The sequence below is a fragment of the Capricornis sumatraensis genome, chromosome X (assembly GCF_032405125.1).
Source record: "Capricornis sumatraensis isolate serow.1 chromosome X, serow.2, whole genome shotgun sequence".
Taxonomy (NCBI): Eukaryota; Metazoa; Chordata; class Mammalia; order Artiodactyla; family Bovidae; genus Capricornis; species Capricornis sumatraensis.
The window spans coordinates 121,564,623-121,589,210 of record NC_091092.1 but is presented as its reverse complement, the minus strand read 5'-3'; the positions used below and the strand labels follow the sequence as shown (position 1 = coordinate 121,589,210).

General features: G+C 43.8%; 1 protein-coding gene across 1 annotated transcript in view; it reads right to left on the bottom strand.

Annotated features, from left to right (window-relative positions):
* The window catches only part of PCYT1B (phosphate cytidylyltransferase 1B, choline), a 115,384-nt gene that overhangs the window by 18,381 nt on the left and 72,415 nt on the right, over positions 1-24,588 (bottom strand). The window contains exons 4-7 of the mRNA XM_068962814.1: positions 18,579-18,730; positions 14,631-14,709; positions 5,769-5,911; positions 2,900-3,088 (exon numbers count right to left, since the gene is read on the bottom strand). Coding sequence (XP_068818915.1) covers positions 2,900-3,088; positions 5,769-5,911; positions 14,631-14,709; positions 18,579-18,730 — 563 coding nt within the window. The remainder of the gene's footprint in view (positions 1-2,899; positions 3,089-5,768; positions 5,912-14,630; positions 14,710-18,578; positions 18,731-24,588) is intronic.

Sequence of the window (24,588 nt, the reverse complement as noted above, 5' to 3'; positions counted from 1 at the left end):
AATTATTAGAGAAATGAAAATCAAAACTAAAATAAGGTACCACTTCCCACCAATCAGAATGGCCATCATTAAAAAGTCTACAAATAACAAACACTGAAGGAGGTGTGGAGAAAAAGGAACCCTCTTACACTGTTGCTGGGAATTTAAGTTGGTGCAGCCACTTTGGAAAACAGTTTGGAGTTTCCTCAGAAAATTAAGACTTACCATATATGGTCCAGCAATCCCACTCCTGGGCATATATCCAGACAAAACTATAATTCAAAAAGATAGCTGCACCCCAGTGTTCCTAGCAGCAATATTCACAATTGCCAAGTCGTGTCGACAACCTAAATGTCCATCAAAATAAGAGTGGATAAAGAAGGCATGGTATATATGTGTGTATACACACACATACACACACACACAATAAAATACTACTCAGCCATAAACAAAAATGAAATAATGCCATTTTCAGCAACATGGATGGACTTAGCACTTATCATACTAAGTGAAGTCAGAAAGACAAATACCATATGATATCACTTATGTGTGGAATCTAAAATGTGACACAAATGAAGCTATCCATGAAACAGAAACAGAATCACAGACACAAAGAACCGATTGGTGGTTTCCAAGCGGGGAGGGGGTTGGGGGAGGGATAGAGTGGGAGGTTGGGGTTAGCTGATGTAAGCTTTTAGGCATAAAATGGATAAACCTGTTCTACTGTATATAGCACAGAGAACAATACTCTTTATCCTAAGATAAACCATAATGAAAAAGAGTATAAAAAATGTGTGTGTGTGTGTATGTGTATAACTGAATTACTTTGCTGTACTACAGAAATCAACACAACATTGTAAATCAACTATACATCAATTTTTTTAAAACAAAGTCTTCCATAGAACCGTCTTTATTAACTCTGCTGATAATACTGGTTATTTACTTCAAAAGTACACACACAATAGATATACCAGTGGAGTCTCCACACTTTTCTCCATAGTGGCTGTACTAGTTTGCATTCCCATCAAGTGTAAGAGGGTTCCCTTTTCTCCCCACCCTCTCTAGCATTTATTGTTTGTAGACTTTTTGATAGCAGCCATTCTGACTGGCATGAGATGGTACCTCATTGTGGCTTTGATTTGCATTTCTCTGATAATGAATGATGTTGAGCATCTTTTCATGTGTTTGTTAGCCATCTGTATGTCTTCTTGGGAGAAATGTCTGTTAGTTCTTTGGCCCATTTTTTGATTGGGTCGTTTATTTTTCTGGTATTGAGCTGCATGAGCTGCTTGTATATTTTTGAGATTAATTGTCAATTGCTTCATTTGCTATTATTTTCTCCCATTCTGAAGGCTATCTTTTCATATTGCTTATAGTTTCCTTCATTGTGCAAAAGCTTTTAAGTTTAATTAGGTCCCATTTGTTTATTTTTTCTTTCATTTCCATTACTCTGGGAGGTGGGTCTTAAAGGATCCTGCTGTGATTTATTCAGAGAGTGTTTTGCCTATGTTTTCCTCTAGGAGTTTTATAGTTTCTGGTCTTACATTTAGATCTTTACTCCATTTTTTTTTAGATCTTTCATTGAAAGAGACACATGTACCCCAGTGTTCATGACAGCACTATTTACAATAGCTAGGACATGGAAGCAACCTAGATGTCCATTGGCAGATGAATGGATGAGAAAGCTGTGGTACATATACATGATGGAATATTACTCAGCTATTAAAAAGAACACATTTGAATCAGTTCTAATGAGGTGGATGAAACTGGAGCCTATTATATAGAGTGAAGTAAGCCAGAGAGAAAAACACCAATATAGTATACTAACGCATATATATAGAATTTAGAAAGATGGTAACAATAACCCTGTATGCGAGACAGCAAAAGAGACACAGATATAAAGAACAGACTTTTGGACTCTGTGGGAGAAGGCGAGGGTGGGATGATTTGAGAATAGCCTTGAAACGTATATTACCATATGTGAAATAGATTGCCAGTCCAGGTTTGATGCATGAAACAGGGCACTCAAAGCCGGTGCACTGGGACAACCCTGAGGGATGGGATGGGGAGGGAGGTGGGGGGGGTTCAGGATGGAGGACACATGTACACCCGTGGCTGATTCATGTTAATGTATGCCAAAACCCACTACAATATTGTAAAGTAATTACCCTCCAATTAAATAAATTAATTTAAAAAAATAGAAATGGAGGGGAAAAAAAAGAAATACCAGTGGAGTACAAGGTGGTTTACAGAATTTTCTTTTCTCTCTGTAATTTTCACTCAGTATTCTATATAGAATTTAGGCAAGAGATCCTGTCTGCATCTTCTGTCTCAGTTTTAAGATTCAGATCATGGCCTCAGTCCCCTAAGACTTTTATGCCTTATCCCAGCACATATATATCATGGAAAAAACAGGGGCAAATCAGGGCATGATGAGTACAAAGTCTCATCTCTTCTCTCTCTCTTCCAACCAATGAAACAGGAGTTCCTGACAATAAAAAGTGATCAAGGCAGTACATTTCTTCTGTGTCCTCTTCCTCTGGTTGATCCAAGAGGCACTGGCCTTGTTTTATAACACAAGATCCATGATGCCACTGACATACTTCACCCTTACCCATAAGCTGTGCATCCGCCAACTGGGGGACTGGGATGAGCTATGAAACCAACCTTTGCAGTAACAGACATTCAGTGACTACCAAATGACTTCAAACAAGAAATAGAAATAGAGAACAGAATTGGCTTTGGGCACTCCTGGGTGCCATATAGAAAGGAAAAGCAGAAACTAAATAAAGAAGTGCATCGACTTGAAGTCATCTGGGCTGATGCCCAAAGTGGAGGTCACATATTGGACTGATAAAGGACAAGGAGGATAAACTGAAAACACCCATTATTGCAGGAAGAAGTGAAATAATTTACATACCCATGCTCCATCAGGCCCAAACAGTTCTAGGAAGTTACCAATGAATTCCCTCGATTTCTCTTCCCACTTCTGAATTAGATCATGACTCTTTTCTTCCACTCTGTTCACAAATTCCTTTGATCTTTCTTCCACGTTTTTGACCTTCTCCTTCATCTTGTCTACCTGGTTTTGGAAGCGGTACTTCTTCTCCTGGTCAAAAATTAAAGGAGAAAGAAAGGGATTTACCCAAAAGGGCTGCGGAGAGATTAGTCACTCACAGAATGGTCAGATTTTATTTCAACTCGTGCATGTTCTTAACCTGAAGAGTCAGGATGCTAGTTTCCAAGGGCTGGATTGACAGGAAGGCCCATCTCTTGTAAGAAAAGTCACTTCTGATTAGTCGACTTGAATGGGTACAATGAAGTACAAGTGGCTGTAATGTTCTCTTCCTTGTAAATATAATGTTCTCTTCCTTGTAAATAGAGTTGAATTCACTTATACAAGAGAAGAACCAAAAGTATCCATTTGCTGTTTATTTTGGATAGATACTAGGTGAATGTATCCCCTCAGTTCTCCTGACACTTAGACAAAAATATGAATTGTACACAGAATGGCCACTCAGAAGCAGCCCGAGTTCTCTATTTTACTGAGACATTGTTAAAACCAATATTGGTTGAAATAAGTGAGCCACTGGCTGGGCCTTAGCATCCATGTATTACACTCAAATTGTCACTGTCATATTTCCCATTAAGCTAATGGAACCACATCAGTTTCCTTGGTAATGAAGAAAAATTTTGTTCTGATAGCTTCTCTGGACTTGGATTTTGTTCATAGCCTTGATGCAGCATTGCTATACCTATGTGCCTAGAAGGCATCGGATGTTGGGCAACTCACATGCCATCTCAACCTCAGTTTTCTCATCTGTAAAATAGGGATAATTATTGTCCCTACCCTATAGGGTTGCTGTAACAATTAGATCAGATAATACATGTAAAGTACTTGGCACAATGCCTGGCATTTAGTAAAAGCTCAGTGTGTGTTGGCTGTTTGATTACTTGTAAGCAACAGAAGCATTTAATCATGTTACTTGGTGAAAGTGGAATCAAAACTATGAAGATAACATGAAACAAAGACTCTTTTCCTCCATGAAGCCATAATACATTTCCTCCTGAAGGGGTAATAAGATTTCTCACCTTTCTTCACTATATGGAATTGAAGCCCATTTCATATTGCAGAATTTTTGGAGCCACATACAGTATCACAAACCTGGGTCAGGAGTCCCGGATCTAGACTTCACAAACATCACTGCAGCCTCAGGGCGAGGTGTGAGCCATCCGTGCTGCCAGCCAGCTGTATATAATACACGGCGACCCTCCACTGCTCTCAGGAGCTGCTCGGAACACTAGACCGGGCTCTGGACCAGGGGGCACAAGGCTGGGAGGCTGCTACTGCTTCTGCCTCTACTTTGCTTGAGGGACTTGAGCCAGGTCCCTCCGAACTCAACTTTCCTCATTTTTCTAATTGACAAACTCAGGGACTTGGGCTGGTGACTGACCCTCGTCAGGTTCCGTGATTCATCTACACACTCATCCAACACACGCGAGGTACTCTCTGTGCCACAGCCCAGCTTGTGGTCACAGAAAGGCAACGGGCACATCCACACTGACTACACGGCTCCCTGAGCTAAGTGGCTTATCACAGGCCGTTGAAAGAGCACGAGCAATAACTTTCAGAAATGGCTCGACATGCCTGGATGGGTGACTGAATTCAATTTAAAAGAACAGGCAGTTTAATTTATTGAAATAACCAGGGCTTTATGCTCTGTAAGATACCAACTAATCACTTTGACTGAATTCTTTTCAGCCACTTGTTCTGTTTGCCACTTGAACCTGACATTTTCCATTTTGTTGCCCAGTCTGTATGAAGCCACAGAGCCCAGACTCCCAATACTCCCTGCCTCCTGAAGACAACTGATCATCACTGACTTACAATTACTGAATGAACCCTTGCTTATTCAGAGGTACCGATGATTGGTTTGTGTAAGCTGCTGGATAACTGTGGCTGCACATAATTATAAACATCTAGTTTTGTAGAAAAATCACCGTATCTATTTTTGTGGGGGTGTGTGGAAATTCTGTATGTGTGGAGAGCTCTTATTTTGCTCACCTCGATCAGCTCCTTGGAGTTCAGGCAAACATAGTCATCCAGACTCACCAACATCACCTCTAGCAACTGGGCTGCCCTCTTGGCTTTTTAACAGCTTGTTTTTAAAGATTGTTTTAACAGTTGCTCTATTATTAAACTAACAGCAGCTCTGTGGGAACAATACAGCAGAAATACAAAAGGAAGCCAAAGACTTTGGGCTTTTTTTAAGTGGCTGTAATTTCTCTGGACAAAAAAAAAGCAGCTGTTAAAGTTTCTAATGAGCATCTGTAAGGCCTTAATAAAAAGAAAATTGTAAACCGTTAAGATAAGAACACACTTTCTCTGAGTTTAGCTTTGTAGAGCCTCTGTGCTCCTTTCTTCCCTTGGAGCAGAAGACAACTATTGCCTTTCATGAGGGTAGATCTCTCAGAAACCCTTCACCCAACTCGGAGAACTCTGATGGGGAGGTTGGGGTGCAGAAAGGGAGGTGAGGCGGCTCCCTTAAAAAATGTGATGTTCACTCACTATCTGTATTCCTTGGTCAAATTACATTACCTATTTGGACATTGGTTTCTCCACGTATAAAATGGGGATAATAATACATCATTGGGCTGTTATGTGAACTAAATGAGACAATAAATGTCAAACATCAAGAATATCGAGTGGTGTAACGTAAGTGATTTGTATACAGTGCCAGCAGTAGCGTGACGTGCTGGTCCTCAGAGGTGCGGGGTGGCACACTTACATTGATAAAGCTGACATTCAGTTCCTTGGCTGTGTAGCCTCTCTGGAGGTTGCGTCGGGCATAAACATCATAGTCACGGACAATCCTGGTGATGATGTCTGATGTTGAGATGCCTTCTGTTCTCTGTGTTGGAACAAACATCCCTGTTCAAATAGAAAACACAGGATGAAGAAAAAACAACTAAGATGATCTCAGGTGACCCATTTTCTTGAATGACTCTCCTGTCCAGGACAAAGTGGCAGCTCCTAGGTCGAGGTGGCTTTCACATCTGGCCCCAGCTGACTCTGCCAGGCTCAATTCCAGGCACTCCCAACCTGCCACAGACACTGCGTGTTTGTCATACTGGACCTATTCCCTGATGCACCAGGCATTCACCTGGCTCTCGGCATTTGCTCATTTCAAGCCCTTCTTTCCTGCCCCGGAACCCCCTTCCCTGCCCACAGCAGCTGCAGAGTAGCTCCTCATCGTACAGGGTCCAGTCTTAAGGCTATGCCTCTGGGAAGTCTTTCCTGATGTCATCAGGCAGAATCCACACCCATTATAATATAAACTTGACTGCTATTAACAAAAGCATTTTCAGTATCCATTTCCTTGTGGAAAGGGAGCACTCTGAAAGCACAGGCTGTGTCTTGATCATCTTTACGTGTCCAGCACTCAGTTCAGTGCCCCAGTGTCTAGCACATGGAAAGTTCTCAATACATGCAAATTAAATGAGTAAGTGAATGGAGCATAGCAGTCGACTCAAAGAATTTGTGAGATCACAGCAACTCCCCTTCTTCCCCAGGGAGTTCTGCATCATGTTATAGCAAAGGAAAAGAAGAAGGATGCAGTATTTTTATATCTAAAGACATGCCCAGGGGGTGCTCGATGATTTTACCCTTCTAAGAGCAATCTACTCTCAATGGCGGTTTCACCACACAAAGGCCTTTTCATCTATACTCTACTGGGACTGAGAAGAAACAAACAAGCACAGAGGATGCCAAGTTCTCATAGAACTTCCTTAAAGTCCTCAAAGATATATTTGAGCGAACCAATACAAGGATGTAAAGAAGTCACAAGTGTTATCAAAGACAAGAATCTGGTGAAATTGAAAATGACATAAACAGATGAAAGATATACCTGTTTTTGAATAGGAAGAACCAATCCTGTCAAAATGCTTATAGTACCCAATGCACTCTATAGATTCAATACAATCCCTATCAAAGTACAAGTGGCATTTTTCATAGAACTACAACAAAAATTTTAAATTTGGATGGAGACACAAAAGACTCCGAATTCTCAAAGCAATCTTGAAAAAGAAAAATAGAGCTGGAGGAGTCAAGCTTCCTGACTTCAGACTACACTAGAAAGCTACAGTCATCAAAACAGGATAGTACTGTCACAAAAGCAGATATATAGATCAATGGAACAGGATAGAAAACTCAGAAATAAACCCACACACCTGTGGTCAATTACCCTATCACAAAGGGGGCAGACTATAGAATGGAGAACAGACATCCTTGTCAATAAATGGTGCTGGGAAAACTGGACACCTACATGTACCTACATGCAAAAAAATGAAATTAGAACATTCCTTAACACCATGCAAAAATGTAAACTTGAAATGGATTAAAATTCCACATCCTGCAGAGCAACTAAGCCTGTGAGCCACAATTACTGGGCCCATGCCTTAGAGCCCATGCTCTCCAACAGGAGAAGCCGTGGCAATAAGAAGACTGCATACCACAACTCGAGAGTAGCCCCTGCTCGCCACAACTAGAGAAAGCTTGCACGCAGCAACAAAGACCCAGTGCAGCCAAACCAAACTTGAAAAAATATTTTTAGAAATGGGCAGATCTAAATAGAGATTTCTCCAAAGACAAACAGATGGCCAAGAGGCACATGAAAAGATGTTCAACATCGCTAATTATTAGAAAAATGCAAATCAAAACTACAACGAGATACCACCGCAGAATGCCCATCATCAAAAAATCTACAAACAGTAAATGCTGGAGTGGGTGTAGAGAAAAGGGAACTGTTCTACATTGTGGATGGGAATGTAAATTGATACAGCCACTATAGAAAGCAGTATGAAGGCCCCTTAAACAACTAAAAACAGAACTACCACATGACCCAGCAATCCCATTCCTGGGCATCTATCCAGAGAAAACCATGGTTAGAAAAGATATATGCACCCTAATGTTCATTGAAGCACTATTTACAGTAGCCAAGAGATGGAAGCAGCCTAAATGTCCATCAACAGAGGAATTGATAAAGAAGATGTGGTCCATATATACAACAGAATATTACTCAGTCATGAAAAGAACAAAATAACGCCATTTGCAGCAACATGAACGGACCTAGAGATTGTCATAATGAGTGAAGTAAGTCAAACACAGAAAGACAAATATCACATGATATCGCTTATATGTGGAATCTAAAAAAAAAGGTTGTGTACAAATGAACTCATTTATAAAACAGAAGGAGAGTTACGGATGTAGAAAACAAACTTACGGTTACCAGGGGATGGAGGGAAGGAATAAATTGAGAGAGTGGGATTGATATATACACCCTGCTGTATATAAAATAGATAACTAAAAACCTGCAGTATAGCATCGGGAACTGTATTCAATACTCTGGAATGGCCTATATGGGAAAATAGTCTTAAAAAGAGTAGATATATGTACATGTATAACTGATTCACTTTGCTGTACACCTGAAACTAACACAATGTGGTTAATCAACTATACTCCAATACAAAATAAATTTAAAAATAGTTTAAAAAGACAAGATTCTGGTTCATGCTTGTACTTCTGTTGTTGACTGTAATCACGTGCTGGCAATTGAAATCTTTCTATCTAATATGATGGTGGTCACACTCAGTCAGAGATATCAGGCATGACACAGCATGATGGACAGAGCTTAGGGACAAGGGTGCTGGGTCCTCTGCTTCTAGACTTGAGCAAGTCACTCAAGCCTCAGGAGGCAAGTTACTAACCTCAGCCTCCAGAGTTGAGAAATGAGCTGGCTGTGCAAGATGACCTTGGCCTCATCTGTGCCGCCTCCCTCTCCCTTAGTCCTTATGTCCAATCAATGTCTTTCCACTCACCAACCTACTTCCCAAGTGTCTCCCTGGTTCACCTGCTTCTCTCCATTCTCCATCTAAACCAACCTAACCCCATTTTGTTAAAAGATCATAGCAAGAGCCTCAAAACCAGTCTCCATGGATATCACTTTTCTATCCCCTCAAATCCACTCTCCCACAGCCAGAGCTGCAGAACAGTCTTTCAAAATCCTGCTCAACATCCTCATTGGCTTTGTATTTAGATTCAAACACTGTCCTTTGTATTTAGATTCGAATCCTTGACTCTGCAGCAGCTTGCCTTCCCTCTTCCCTGTGCTTCTCTCTAGTTTCCTCTCAGACCCTCTTTCCCCCTTCACTCCCTAAGCCAAGGTCTCTGTGCCACGCAGTGGCAGTGGGCATTGTTCTCCTTGTTTCCTAGGGAGCTGAGCAATGGGCTGGCCCAGCCTTGGCCTCGCCACACTGGACTTCAGTGTCCTGCCAGCGCTGCGCCCTCCCCTCATTCTGCCACAAATATACTCTGCGGCCCTGAGGCCAGAAACTTCTTTTACCACGCTCTAAGGCAGTGGGCTCAAAACAGAAATCTAAGTAGAAGGCAGAGGACAGAAACATCTAAACACATGGATATTAAAAGCACCCAACTGATGCAACTGTGCAGGAGACTCTGATGGGCGAGGGGCCCCAAGCCAGGGACCCTGAGACCACATCCTCACCTCAGTGAGAGCAGCTAGGAGCTTTTCTGGTGAGGAGTACGTCCCATCTTACAGGAGGCAGGCATCACACTCATGAGCCCTGCCTGCTGAAATGTTAAGAGGCGTGTCTAGTCACACATGGACTTTAGGAAGTCACTCAGACACTGGTGACATGGGCTCACCCTTTCTCTGAAGACACAGGATGAGGTCTCTGGGGCTGAATAACTGGGAACTGGGGTTGGGGAGAGATTTGCTTTGGCTGGTTAGGAGGTGGGTCTCTGAAAGAAGCCAAGCCCTCTGCTGACATAATGAGGCACCCAGCTTCCTCCAAATCCTAATTATTGCTCTGCTAAAAATATTCAGGAATGAGCATGATCAGAGAACCTTTTTTTATCACGCTTTTCAGAATTACGGCATTTGGTTATGGAGCTATTTTAAGAAGCAGCAAAGCACATATTAATGAAGAAAACTTTCAACAGTAGTAGGCAATATTAGAAGATGATGAGGAATGAGGACCTTACAGTCTACTTCATTTAAACTTCGTCTTTTCATCTGGCTCTGCTGCAGAATTTTGACATGCAGTTCTGACAAGCAGAGCAGAGGGCTGTAAGGTTTAGTTCCCACCCTCCATATCTCTTGGCTTCATATAAAGTGATTTTAAACTTTCAGAAGGAACCTCGATGAAAGGATAAAAGCCCAACATGAATGCTGACATCATTTCTGAGCGCCTTTCTGCCACGTCTTCTCTACCCAGACCCCAAGCAGATTTCTACTGTGCCTCTCCCTTGGTGTGAAATCAGCAGAGGAGATCAATGGATTACAAGAAAGGGCCCTTGTGCATATGAAAAGTCACACCTATGTCTTATGCCTGTGCTCCCAGAGCAAGTAAAATACCACCTGACTATTCAATTTGGAGATGGGAATTGTGGCAGATTAAAGGTAGGCACGGCCCCTAACCCTGGGCATCTGAGCTGGCCTTTGTGACTTTCTTATAACAAATGGAATGTGGCATAAGTGATGCTGAGTGACCTCAAAGGCTAGGTCAGAAGAATATTTGCATCTTCCACTGAAGGTGTTTGCTTTCCAGATGGGTCCTTTAGGATGCATTCTGGGAGCCCAGCCACCATGCTGTGAGGAGCCCACACATGGCAAGGCCACCTGGAGGTGTTCCAGTGCCAACCCCAACTGAACTCCCTGTCGACAAGCAGCATTCACTGCCAGTCACTTAAGCACACCACCAGGGACCTCCCTGTTAGCTCAGCTGGTGAAGAATCCACCTGCAATGCAGGAGACCCCAGTTTGATTCCTGGGTCGGGAAGATCCCCTGGAGAAGGGATAGGCTACCAACTCCACTATTCTTGGGCTTCCCTTGTGGCTCAGCTGGTAAAGAATCTGCCCGCAGTGTGGGAGACCTGGGTTTGATCCCTGGGTTGGGAAGATCCCCTGGAGAAGGGGAAGAGTACCCACTCCAGTATTCTGGCCTAGAGAGTTCCATGGACTGTATAGTCCATGGGGCTGCAAAGAGTTGGACACGACTGAGTGACTTTCACTCACTTACTCATGGTAGACAGTGTGTGTTGTATGTGTTAGTCACTCAGTCATGTCCAGCTGTTTGTGACCCCATGGACTATAGCCCGCCAGGCTCCTCTGTCCATGGGACTCTCCAGGCAAGAATACTGCAGCGGGTTGCCATTTCCTTCCCCAATGGTAGAGAGTAAAATAGCAGAAATTAAACTAAGCCATTAAAAACCTATTGGGTTGGTCAAAAAGTTCGTTCAGGTCTCTCTGTTGCATATTGTACGGAAAAACCTGAGCAAACTTTTTGGCCGACCCACTACTTCTGCACCTACCTTTAGCTACAATGCCAGTTCCAGCCCACGCCTTCCTCAAACACTTCTTCACTCCAAGGTTCTCAGGCCGCAATAGGCTTATGAAAGGTGGTCTGATGGAGGGAGGTGGGTGGAGAAGCTAAGGAATCAAGATAATGCACTGTACCACCCCCTCCACCATGGACAGCTCCACATTTAGAGTCAGGAAAACCACCTGACCCTCTAAGAGGACAGAAGTAATTACCTTTGCCCCAGCTGTCTTTTTATGTAATCCAAATGGATATAATCTGGGTGGGCTGAGTATTTTAAAAATCCCAGCAATGACTATTTTGATTCCTGGTTTGATTTGAAATCCTGTGACACTGATGGAAAACCGCAGCTCGGGAAAATGACCAGCACTGGGGATAGCCGAGACTATTTTCCATTATACATTTGCCAAAAGAGCAGTTAGAATTTTTGAGTTCTTGCCTGTTATAAAGTACAGCGAGAAAAATGCAAATTTTAGATATAATTTCAAAGATCTTTCATTCAGATCATAGTCATTTGGGTTTTTGTTTTTTGGCTGTGCCCCATGGCATGTGGAATCTTAGTTTGCCGACCAGGGATTGAACCCATGTCCCCTGCTGTGGAAGCACACAGTCCTAACCCCTGGATCACCAGGGAAGTCCTTGGATCTTAGTCATTTATGAAACAAGTCAAAGAGTGATTCCTTCCATCTTTCACTGAGATTTTGTTGGGCTGTAAGGCGAAGATGGTTTGGAGTAATTTAGCATATCATGAGCATCTCCTTCAATAAAGACGTGTGTGAGGGATTCAGAGGTCAAAATACCAATAGAAAGCCAACAAACTGGATACGAAGGACAGTATCTCCTTACATCCAAATGATACGAACAATCAATTCCACAAGACAGAAGTGTGTTGTGCAATTATCTAGGTAATGTTATCTAGGTAAATGGTTCCATTTCCTGTGTGTTGGGAAGAGCCCCTGCAGACAAAGGCTTCCAGCTTAGACTGCCTCTCCATCGTACTCTATAAAAGCGTTCTCTTGTTCCACCAGCACTCAAGGAGCACCACAGATGTACCAGGGACTGTGCTGGGGGTGCAAAGATGGATGAGACGTGGCCATAGCCTGTGGCACTTCACTCTAGCTAGGGACACACACACAGTCAGGCTGCCAAGAGAAGGGAGTTGAAAAGGAAGTCCCTGTGCAATGAGTATCTGCATCTGAGGAGGGCGCGGGGTGTGTTGAATCATACCCCAGGGAGAGATGGCATGTCCAGGCTGGCTCCTCAGGGGGCCCTGACCAAGAAGCTCAGAGGAAGGGCATTCCAAGCTCAGAGGACAACTGGAGCAAAGGGAAAAAGTGGACTTCATGTACAAAGTACAAAGGTACAAAGACAGACTCCATGTGCCTGGAGTGTAGGGTGCGCGGAAGGCAGAGCACAGAGCAAGGCTGGTGAGATGGGGAGAGAAACCCAGCAACAAAACCCGGCAGTGGTCAGAGAGCAACAGGAAATTAGAAGGCCCCAGAAGTGTCCCGGAAATGGAAGCAAAGACAAGAGTGTCTAGGAAAAGAACACGGTCAGCAGGGTCATTATGCCCGGAGGGACTGAGCTGAGACCACTGGACTGGGTGGCCCAAAGGCCATCTGAGAACTGAGCCGGGATGGGACAAAAGTCAGAGCCCGTGGCTGAGGAACGACAGTTGCCACTAAGAGGAGGACTGAGCAAGGATGTGAGTGGAGGGAGAGGCAGGAGGAGGGCGGGAGGAAGGACTGGGGTTCGTCTCTGCGGACTTCCACGTGTTCGTAAGCTGATGAGAAACTACCCGAGAGTGAGTGCCCTGGATCACAAAGGGAGGGAGAATGAAGGAAAACGTGCTCCAGAGACGGGAGGGTAAAGGGGCCAGCCTGGGACAGAAAACACACCCCTCTTCCTCAGGACGCAGGGAAGAGGCAAGGGCTCAAGGAGGTATGGGCAAATCAGGGCAGGAAGGGACAAGGAAGAGGCAAGCGGTAGCAGGGAGCACTGAGGACCCCGCCGAGGGTCTCAACCACAGGTCTGCTCTGATGCCCCAGCAGCCATTTCCCTGGAGTCTGAGCAGCATGGGCGCGTGGAGAGCGCTTGACAAAGGGAGCCATTCTAGGGATCCCACAGGGAGGGAAACTCCCCTCTTCCCAGCCCCCAGTAAGTCCCTGGGACCAACCAGAGTCTCTGACCCGAAGAGAAATCCCTAGGGACAAATGGGACAACTGCCAAAGCTCAGGCACCTTGTCTGCCTTCCAGGACCCGAGTTAGCCGCTTCAGGAGGAAAGCAGTTTACCTGATTCCACAAATAGATGTGTCTATTTTTTTTTGCCTCTGTATATGGTGCCTGAGGATATTATCATGTGATGGGATGACATATGGTAGGACTGGACTAGGGAGACAGGGAGTCCAGATCATTAATTATCCCGTTATCTGTCCTCTTCTGGAAGGAACTTTCTTGGGAGCATAGAGTAATTTCATTGTTAATGAGGAAAATGATTGCCCTTCAAACAACAGGGTTGGGGGAAGGGGATAAATTAAGAGACTGTGATTAATAGATACACAGCGTGTGTGTGCTCAGTCGCTCAGTTGTATCTGCTTTGCGACCCTGCGGATTTTAGCCCACCAGGTTCCTCTCTCTGTTCATGGGATTCTCCAGGCAAGAATACTGGAGTAGGTTGCCATGTCCTTCTCCAGGGGATCTTCCCAACCCGGGGACTGAACCCATGTCTCTTATGTCTCCTGCATTGGCAGGTGGATTCTTTAACACTTGCACCACCTGGGAAGCCCTAGCAGATACACACTATTGTATATAAAATAGATAAACAGCAAGGTCCTACTGTATAGCACAGGAACTATATTCATATCTTGTAGTAATCTATCATGAAAAAGAATACATATATATGTATAGCTGAATTACTCTGCTGTACACCAGAAACTAACACCACACTGTAAATCAAGTATTCTTCAATAAAGAGAAATAAGAGTCCTGTGATTTTATGTCCTCTAAAATTGAGCCTCAAACCGGAAGTCGAGTATTTTGGTGCTCAGGTTAATTTCTACATAAACACCTAACTGGTGTCTGCGCCACAGCTGAGCCTTAGCACATGTCAACAGAGGCTTGCAGAGGCTCTCTGGGAGACATCTGAAAGTCCATGCCTTGTAAGCATGTGCTGCAGACCCAGGGCTGGCGTCTCTTACTAAACCTCAGTGTTAAGCCGCAGGGGACAGGTGAACACAGGAGGACCCCTCACCTGCTTCCTTTATATGCTTGTAAATATCATCAGAGCCAGCAGAAGAGTACGGAATGTCATCATGAGCCACAAAGTCAATCTGTCAGAGAGAGAAAAGAGTGACATCACCACAGGGATGGGGGTACATGTCTGCGATATGAAAATACATACTTTTAAAAACAAAACAGCTATGATAAAGCAGTCTAAATAAGCAAGTTAGGTCCCATCACTTCATGGGAAATAGATGGGTAAACAGTGGAAACAGTGGCTGACTTTATTTTGGGGGGCTCCAAAATCACTGCAGATGGTGATTGCAGCCATGAAATTAAAAGACACTTATTCCTTGGAAGGAAAGTTATAACCAACCTAGATAGCATATTAAAAAGCAGAGACATTACTTTTCCAACAAAGGCCATCTAGTTAAGGCTATGGTTTTTCCAGTAGTCATGTATGGATGTGAGAGTTGGACTATAAAGAAAGCTGAGCGCCAAAGAATTGATGCTTTTGAACTGTGGTGTTGCAGAAGACTCTTGAGAGTCTCTTGGACTGCAAGGAGATCCAACCAGTCCATCCTAAAGGAGATCAGTCCTGGTATTCATTGGAAGGACTGATGTTGAAGTTGAAACTCCAATATTTTGGCTACCTGATGTGAAGAGCTGACTCATTTAAAAAGACCCTGATGTTGGGAAAGATGGAAGGCAGGAGGAGAAGGGGACAACAGAGGACGAGATGGTTAGATGGCATAACCGACTCAATGGACATGAGTTTAGGTAAACTCTGAGAGTTGGTGATGGACAGGGAGGCCTGGCATGCTGCAGTTCATGGGTCGCAGAGTCGGACACGACTGAGCGACTGAACTGAACTGAAGGTAGACTTGAATCCTGGACTGGAAGGTATTTCCAACTGTCTTTGTTTGCATGAGGGCTTCCCTGGTAGCTCAGCTGGTAAAGAATTGGCCTACAATGCAGGAGACCCCAGTTCGATTCCTGGGTCAGGAAGATCCCCTGGAGAAAGGATAGGCTACCCACTCCAGTATTCTTGGGCTTCCCTGGTGGCTCAGACAGTAAAGAATCTGCCTGCAGTGTGGGAGACCTGGGTTAGATCCCTGGGTTGGGAAGATCCCCTGGAGAAGGAATAGGCTACCCACTCCAGTATTCTTGGGCTTCCCTGGTGGCTCAGACAGTAAATCTGCCTGCACTGATGGGACCTAGATTGGTTTCTCTCCTTTGCTGGTCCCTCTTTCTTCTCTTACCTCTAATAGTAGGTTTTTTTGGCCTTCTAGTCTTCTGCCTCTAAAATCTCTCCTTCAGAGATTTCATTCATCCTTCAGATTTTAATCACCTCTACTGTGAAGACCCAAAATCTTCATTCCTATCTCACTGATGGCAATAGGCCCTCCCTCACACTTAAGTAATATTTTTTTTTTTTTGACTGAGCCACACAGCATGTGGGATCCTACTTCCCCAACCAGGGATTGAACCCATGCCCCCTGCAGTGGAAGCCAGAGCTCTAACCACTGGACCGCCAGGGAAGTCCCCCACTTAAGATATATTTTATATTGTAGAAATGAATTCACGTCTCTTCTCATTTGATTCATGCAACCACCTTGTGAGGCAGGTAGGGCAAGTATTACTAATTCAGTTGGGTCATGCAGCTGCTGAAATGACAAAACTTGCCCAATTTCCCCCAAATCATCCTCTTCTCTTTCGCCACCCTTGCTGTCACTTTAAAAACCTGTCTGGAATCTTCACTCATCCTTAAAACTGGCGTCCCTTCCAATGGCGCCTCCCTTTTCTCATTTACTTAGGCTCCAAACACCCTAGAATCAGCCTTTTTTCTCTACTTCCTTCACCATCAATAGCATAGAAGTCACAAGTTCCGCTGGGGTGTGTATGTGTGTGTGTACTCACATGAGTGCATATACCCCTCTCTTCTTCTCCATTGCTTATGCCAAGTCCAGGGACCCGTAACCTGGATTATTAATACCAACTTGTATCTGGCCTTCCTCCCCGCAGGCTCTTTCCTCTCCAGCCAGCTCTCTGTCACATGGTGGGGGGACCTCCTTCAACAGAGTTCTCTTTTTGTCATCCTCATACCTGCTTATCTTCACTAGTTCCTTGTTTCCTCCTACATCAAGTAAAAACTGCTTGCCTGAGGAATTCCCTGGCAGTCCAGTGGTTAACACCCCAGGTTTCCAATGCAAGGGACACCGGTTCAATCCCTGGTTGGGGAACTAAGATCCTACATACCATGTGACATGGCCAAAAACCAAACAAACAACGAAAGAACTCCTGGCCTAAACTTCAAAGCCCTTTATTAAAAGGCTTCACTCCAGCTTGAGAGGTAAAACAGCAGTTTAATTCGCCTGGGTATGGATTCCTGCTTCATCACTTACTAGCTGTATAACTCATAACTTAGTGGTCTGTGTGCTCAGTTGTGTCAGACTATTTGCGCCCCTATGGACTGTAGCCCGCCAGGCCCCTCTGTCCATGGAATTTCCCAGGCAAGAATATTGGAGTGGGTTGCCATTTCCTTCTCCAGGGGATCTTCCCAACCCAGGGATCGAACATGTATATCCTGTGTCCCCCTCATTGCAGACAGATTCTTTACCACTGAGCCATTGGGGAAGTGGTAAGGATTAAATCAGGATTTTTCAGCCTTGGTACTAGTGACATGTCGAGCTAGATAATTCTTTCCTGGAGGGGGAGAGTCTATCTTGCACATTGTAGGAGGCTTAGCAGCACCCTTGGCTTTACCCACTGGATGCCAGTAGCACCCCTTTAGTTGCTTCCATCGTCAAATATCCCTTGGGGGCAAAGTTGCCCCCACTTGAGAATCACTGGATTAAATATTACAATTATGTAAAGGTGCTAAAAAGAATAACTGGTACACAGCAAGTACTCAACAAATGTTACTGCCATTAATTCTGTTCTTAGTACTCAAACTTAGTTGTCCTTCCCTCTCCAGTGGATGACAACAACAACGTCTCAGGGTGGCCATGAGATTGAATGTGATTCCTGTAAGAGCAAAGCCCTTAGCACTGGGCTGGGTCCGTGGCAAGCACTCGATAAACGGCAGCCATCACAAGCAGCCCCGTAACGCTTCACACAAGTTGAAGATACAATAGATGCTTAGTAAAAATGTGTTCGTGATTGCTGGAAGTAAATCATATTGTAGTTTTTCCTTTTTCTTTTTTATTCTTGCTGGGAAATTGTCTCCTCAGCTATTACCCATGCACATTTATCAGCATTCTCTATTCTCTGCTGCATCGTGAATTTAAAAATAGAAAAGAAAACTCTTAGAACAGCTTAATCTTATTTTTTTGTACTGCTTATAAAAGGAAAGAATAGCTCCTAATGTGGGGCTTGTAGGGAGATACAAAGCACATAATTTCATGCAGATCAAAAGGATTTCTCATGTTTTCAACTAATAAAAATCTATCAGTAGGAGTCTCAGGGTCACAAAATCAGAGATAGAAAATTTTTTCCTTAGAGCCTGACCCCTGCCCCTCTGGATAAGATGTGTGGTCATTTGTTCCATGAAAAATGATGCCTATGAATCTATAAGCATCAATAACAATGGTGATAATGGTGATGATGTTTTTGGACCTCTTGCTTTGGGCCAGCCAGTGTGCCAAGGGTTTCACAACATGATCTCATTAGATCCTCAGAACAGCAGTTTACAGTTTAGGTGAGTTCAATGTCTTGCTCAAGGTCCCACAGTTACGAAGGGATAGAAGCCACACGTGGACCCGAGTGGTCCAGCTCCAGAGCCCACAGTGAGGAAGCAGGTGGCTGTCAGTCTGCAGGCGTGAGCACAGGACAGGCGCTGCGTCAAGTGACACCACGTGACAGCGCCTGGAGTTGCCGCTTTCCTAAGCTGGACGACTCCTTGGATTTTTCTGGGTATAAGGGCTGAAACAGACGACTCTGTAATCTTGTTACTTACAGAATGTGGAGGAACAAGTACCTTGTGTTTTTCCAGAAACTCTGGGGTGAGTGTCCACGGAGCATCTCTAATGACTTCATCCACATAGCGACAGTGTCTCAGAGCTTCGTATCTCTCCGCTTCATTCATCACGGTGAAACCCTTGAATTTGTGAGTGAGGTCGTCACTGCAAACTGAAGCAAGTAAATGCATTAAATGCTGTTTGCTGGCCCAGGCCCTGCCCACAGCCATCCCAGTACAGACTAACTCCTCAGCTAGACAAAGAACTCAGCCTCCCTAGGTGTGTGGCATAATCAAACTCTTCGTTTTTGTTTCTTTCTTTTTGTTTCTTTAATGGGAACAAAGGATCAGTGAGGCAAGCTAAAATTCATTGGCAATGGAGAATTTTATTTTAGTCCTAATTACAAATGCATTCTCCACTGTGTCTTTTATTAAAACTATTCTCCACACCCCTTTTATATCTTTTTATTTCCTTATCCCACCTTTCAGTGAAAATTGCTATTCAGAAATAAAATGACCAAATGAACAGAGAAAAGACAGCAAGGAGACCAAGAGGCCTGAATTATTGAACATTGGAGCAATGAGTTCTAATTCCTTAACTATATCGTTGTGCTTAGTAACCCAAGTGTGATTCACATACATGCACATGTGCGCACACACACACACACGCTTCTGTTCCATGGACTGCGGTCCAGTCACTATACAATCAAGAGGAGAAAGTCACAAAATAGAAGATGCGGTCAAGCCGAATTCACCCTTCCCATATCGCATCTTTACTAGATCTCAAGCTCCTGAATCCTCAAATGGGCATGATACTATCCTCCACCATCAGCTTTAGAAATGATTTTTTGAGGATTTACATATAAGTGCTTTGAAATAGGGACTTCCCTGGTGGCCCAGTGGTGAAGACTAAACCTTCCAATGCAGGGGGTACAGGTTCGATCCCTGGTCAGGGAGTGAAGATCCCATGTCCTGGAGCCAAAATACCAAGACATAAAATACAAGCAATATTGTAACAAATTCAATACTTTTTAAAAATGGTCCACATCAAAAAGTCCTTAAAAAAATAAGTGCTTTGAAATAAAGTGAACAATAAATACTCTTCATTATCATATCCAGAATATATTTTTGTTGGCCAAAGCAGCTTTTCTACATGTCAGGAAGAAATGGCATTGTGGCTACAGGCCCAGTTCATCAACATCCCCATCAGCATCTTACTGTAGCCAGTCAAACTAACCTGACCACTCCTGAAGATGAGGTTGTTTTCTTTAAGGCCTAATGTACATGCAATAACCTTATAAGTTTTAAGTGTACAAGATGCTTTAAAAAACAAAAATACAGTCATTTTCTTGGAACCAGGTCATGACCCACATCCAGAAACAAATCTGGCCACAGAGTAAGTACAGCCAACAGTTGCACTCAGCATCCTTGGAAACCCTCCTGCTGCAGCCCTCACACGCTGTGTCCAAACCACCAGCAAAACTGCTGGCTCCCTCACAGCACACCGAAGCCACGCTCTCCTCACCACTTTTGCTGCTCCCTGCCCGGCCCATTCACCATGAAAGACCTATCAGATGACATCACCCTCAGTAGTCGAACCGTTCCCATCTGCCTCAGAGTCAAAACCAAACTCCTCTGGCAGCCTACAGGCCCCTACCAGATCCACAGTTCCCTCCGGCCATTCCTTGCCTCTCTGACTGCATCTCCTATTGTGTCCCAGCCCCTGGCCTCCTTGGCTACTTCCTGAAGCCACCAGGAATACTCATACTCAGAACAGGGCTCTGCACTTCCTGTTCCCCAAACCTGGACCAATTGTGCCCCAAATTGCCATAGGGCTCACTCCCTCTCCTCCCTCAAGGCTCCCCCAGCCACTGTATTCTAACTCGGGATTTGCCCCCACCATTGGCAGGCCTCGTATCTCCCCACCTTACTTCTTGCTATGGCACTCATCATTATATGATTGCCTTATTCATTTATTGTTGGTGTTTCTCTACTAAAATATTAGCTCCTTGAAGACAGGGACTTTTGTCTGTTTCCTTTTCTGAAGCCCCGTAGGAGACGCAACTATTTGTTGAATGAATTAACAGTGCCTGATATGTATAGATGCTTGATAAATGTTTACTAGGATTTAAAATAATAGATGTATGTTTACCTGCAGGTACGTTCCAACATTCATGCACATAAGAGACTAGTATGCCTCTCAATACACATGTGTATGTCTATATATCTCCTATACATACTTCCTGTGATGATGAATAGACATATTCACAATACAACGTAGGAAACATTGTAGTGTCTTACATTACCAGCAACACGTGGCAGGCTCAAAAACCTCTTAAGTATTAGAATCACCTAAGGAGCTTTCTAAAGATGCCCAAGCTCCACTCCTCAAGGTTTAGATTCAGTGGGTGCTATAGTCTGAATGTGTCTCCCCAAAACTCATATGTTGAAATCTTAACTCCCAAAGATGATGATGTTAAGGAGGTAGGCCTTTGGGAGGTGGTCAGGTCATGAATGGCATTAGTGCCTTATAAAGGAGGCCCCAGAGAGCTCCCTAGCCCTTTCACCATGTAATAAAACACTGAGAACGATCCAGCTCTGAATCAGGAAGAGGATCCTTGCCCGAAGACCATGTCAATGTCTGGACTTTATACTCTTCAGCCTTCAGAATGATGAGAAATGAATTTCTGCTGTTTTGAGCTACCTGGTCTGTGATATCTTGTCATAGCAGCTCAAATGAACTAAGACAGTGGATCTGGAGTGGTGTACAGGCAGCACTATTTTTAACAAGCTTCAGGGATGATTCCAAGGCAGACAACATCTGAAAGCCCCTGAAGCATATTATGAACATCTGGAGTAAACAGCCCAGCCTATCTCTGAATCACCCATCTCACCCAGCTTGGGGAGTAGGGTGTGTAGTAGGGCCATAATGACCATGTCATGTATTCATTCACCACATGCATTCGGGTTTGACTTCATAAATAGGAATTATTTATGGATCAAGCTGCACAATTTAAAAATTGATCGATGGCTTTTGAAATGTTCTTAAAAGATTTTACTTTTTAAAAGACTAAAGGAATTTATTAAAAGACTGCCTCAAGAATTGTATTAAGCAAGAATGGATTTCAGATCCATCAATTTTCTATTTTAAACAATAGAAAACAAAGCCAAACCATATCCTCCCCTTCCTTTTGACCCTGCACCTGACCAATTTAGTGTCACTTTGAGACAACTGAGATAATGGCCTCCTGACAGAGCACAAAGAAAACAAACAACCTGTTTATGCCAACACGGGGTCCTATTTTCATATCCCAGGAGTGACCTCAAGAAGCAGCTGAAAACGCTGACCAGTTATTGTCTAAACATTAATTACGCCCAAAGCGGCACTGTTGTTCTCGAGTCTTGGCAAATGCAGCCTGACGACCAGATGGAGAACTCTGAGCAGTGGCGTTCCGGGGGTGAATTCACTGAGCTGTCTGGGAGCTCCTACTGGAGCTAACCTATACCGGCAGCCCACTGTGCTCAAAATAAAATATTACTAATACCCTGCAGGAGAGAAAATATAACATGAGGAATGAATTTTTGAGCCCAACCAACTTGGGTTAGGATCCTAGCTCAGCTACTTATTACTGGGTAAGTTACTCAAACTCTCTAAACCTCAGACTTGCCTGGTAGTCCAGTGGCTAGGACTCCGCACTCCTGATGAAGGGGGCCAGTGGTCTGATCCCTGGTCAGAGAACTAGATCCCACATGCTGCAACTAACAATCCCACATGAAGCAACTAAGAGTTCACACGCCTCAACTAAAGATCCTGCATGCTGCACCAAAGACCCAGTGCAGCCAAATAAGTAAATAAATGTTTAAAATAATACTGAATAAAAATTATAAAAATCAAACTCTCTAAGCCTCAGTTGTCTGTCTTTAACACATGGCAAAGTTTGGAGAATTAAATTTGATCATCTGTGTGAGCAGAGAGGCATGCTCAGTAATGTTTGCCATTTTTTCACAGTAGCAGTGATCCAGAGCCATTTGTGGTGACATCTATTTGTTTGTGTTTTCGGCTCTGCCTTTTCCCTGCCCCCACTCCACGCACGTGCCCAGCTTCTCAGTACAAACTCCCCCACAGTAACTATGAGATTCAAGCTGCTGGTGGACAGCCTATCTTTCTGACTGCTGTTTTCCCAAAGCCAGAGCTCTTTGGGAGGAATTCTGTACGAAGACACATAGAAGATTCCTCCAAAAGAGGAAGAGGTCCAAGGTCAGAGGGTCCCACCAGCAGCAGAGCCCCAGGAGCGATGAGGACACTGGGGTTCACTTGGGCACAGATTGCCAGGGCCTCACCTTCCACAGGCACAGTGGATTTGCTCCTTCCAAGCAATTTTGTGGGTTCAGATGATGAGAGCAATGCAAAACGGTCTGGGCTGGAGACTGGAAGCTCCTCTCCTGTTTCTGTCAACATCTTGCCATCTTGTTTGACTCTAGGGCAATGAAGAGATCCCAGCAAGGACCAAGACTGAGTCTCCCACCAGTCAGGCAAAATGGAGTCTTAGAGGAATATTTACTTTCAATCAAGATACAATAGAGCATATGCCTACATTTATAGAGTAATAGTTATATCTAGTGGGTATAGTATTTCTATAATTGTTAGCTTTTTATCCCTCTCCTGGGAGGCAGAAGTCAGTATGTGGTGACTCACATCCTTACAAAATTTTTTCCAGGAGAAAAATTCTCTGATATAATTTTTAATCTCAAAAAAATAATTTTACTTTCTTATCTTGGTTTTTAAATGGTGTGAGATTTTACATTAAAATGGAGGGGGAAAACGTTTTATAACTGGATAGTTTCAGTTCACTAAAATAATGCCCACAGGGAAAACGTGCATAAAAAAATTTCAAATTATAACTGACTCTGTACTTAAAAATTAAAAACACAGGTATTATAGTGCAAAAACCATGGCAGTCTGTGGTATCTGTTACTGCCTAAGGTTGGGAAGTAGAATGTAGTACCACCAATTATCACAGTTTCTATCTAGTCTTTGAATCAATAGTTAATATTTCTTCCAAATACTAAGTATTTCACCTGTTCGTGTTTGTGTACTTGCCCCAATCAGAGTGGTTTCATGAGCAAAGCCCATGCTCTACCCAAGAGAATTCCTACAGCAACCCTGCCTGCATATGTAAGGGGGTCCACAATTAATATAGTAGGTTCTTTCATTTCACTGTCACCATTTTCTTTCGTAACTACATACATAATGTTAAGAGTTTGCCTTTCAACCAACCATTTTATTTTTTAATATTTTTATTTATTTGGCCATACCAGGTCTTAGTTGCAGCATGTGGGATCTAGTTCCAGGGACTGAACCCAGGCCCCCTGCATTGACAGTGCAAGTCTTAGCCACTGGACCACCAGGGAAGTCCCCAGAATATCTATTTTAAGGGACTCCCTAACTTTCCTCCCTATAGAATTTTCTGCCATTAAGTTGTTTTGTCAAACTCAAGATAGATAGTTTAAGATACTCTTCAAACTAGGGTACACATACCCCTGCTGCTGCTGCTAAGTCACTTCAGTTGTGTCTGGCTCTGTGCTACCCCATAGATGGCAGCTCACCAGGCTCCGCCATCCCTGGGATTCTCCAGGCAAGAACACTGGAGTGGGTTGCCATTTCCTTCTCCAGTGCATGAAAGTGAGAGTGAAGTCACTCAGTCGTGTCCGACTCTTAGCGACCCCATGGACTGAAGCCCACCAGGCTCCTCCTTCCATGGGATTTTCTAGGCAAGAGTACTGGAGTGGGGTGCCATTGCCTTCTCCGACACATACCCCTCAGATCAGTTCTGTTCAGTTGCTCAGTCGTGTCCATCTCTTTACGACCCCATGAATCGCAGCACGCCAGGCCCCTAGAGATACACAAAGGCTTTTCAAGAGGTATCCAAGCACTGGTAGTTTGAAGAGAACTGATTTCCAGATCCACAACTTCTAAGAGTAGCCTTTCCTAAAATTAACGGGCTGAAGAAAGCCCTGTATCCAGAACCAA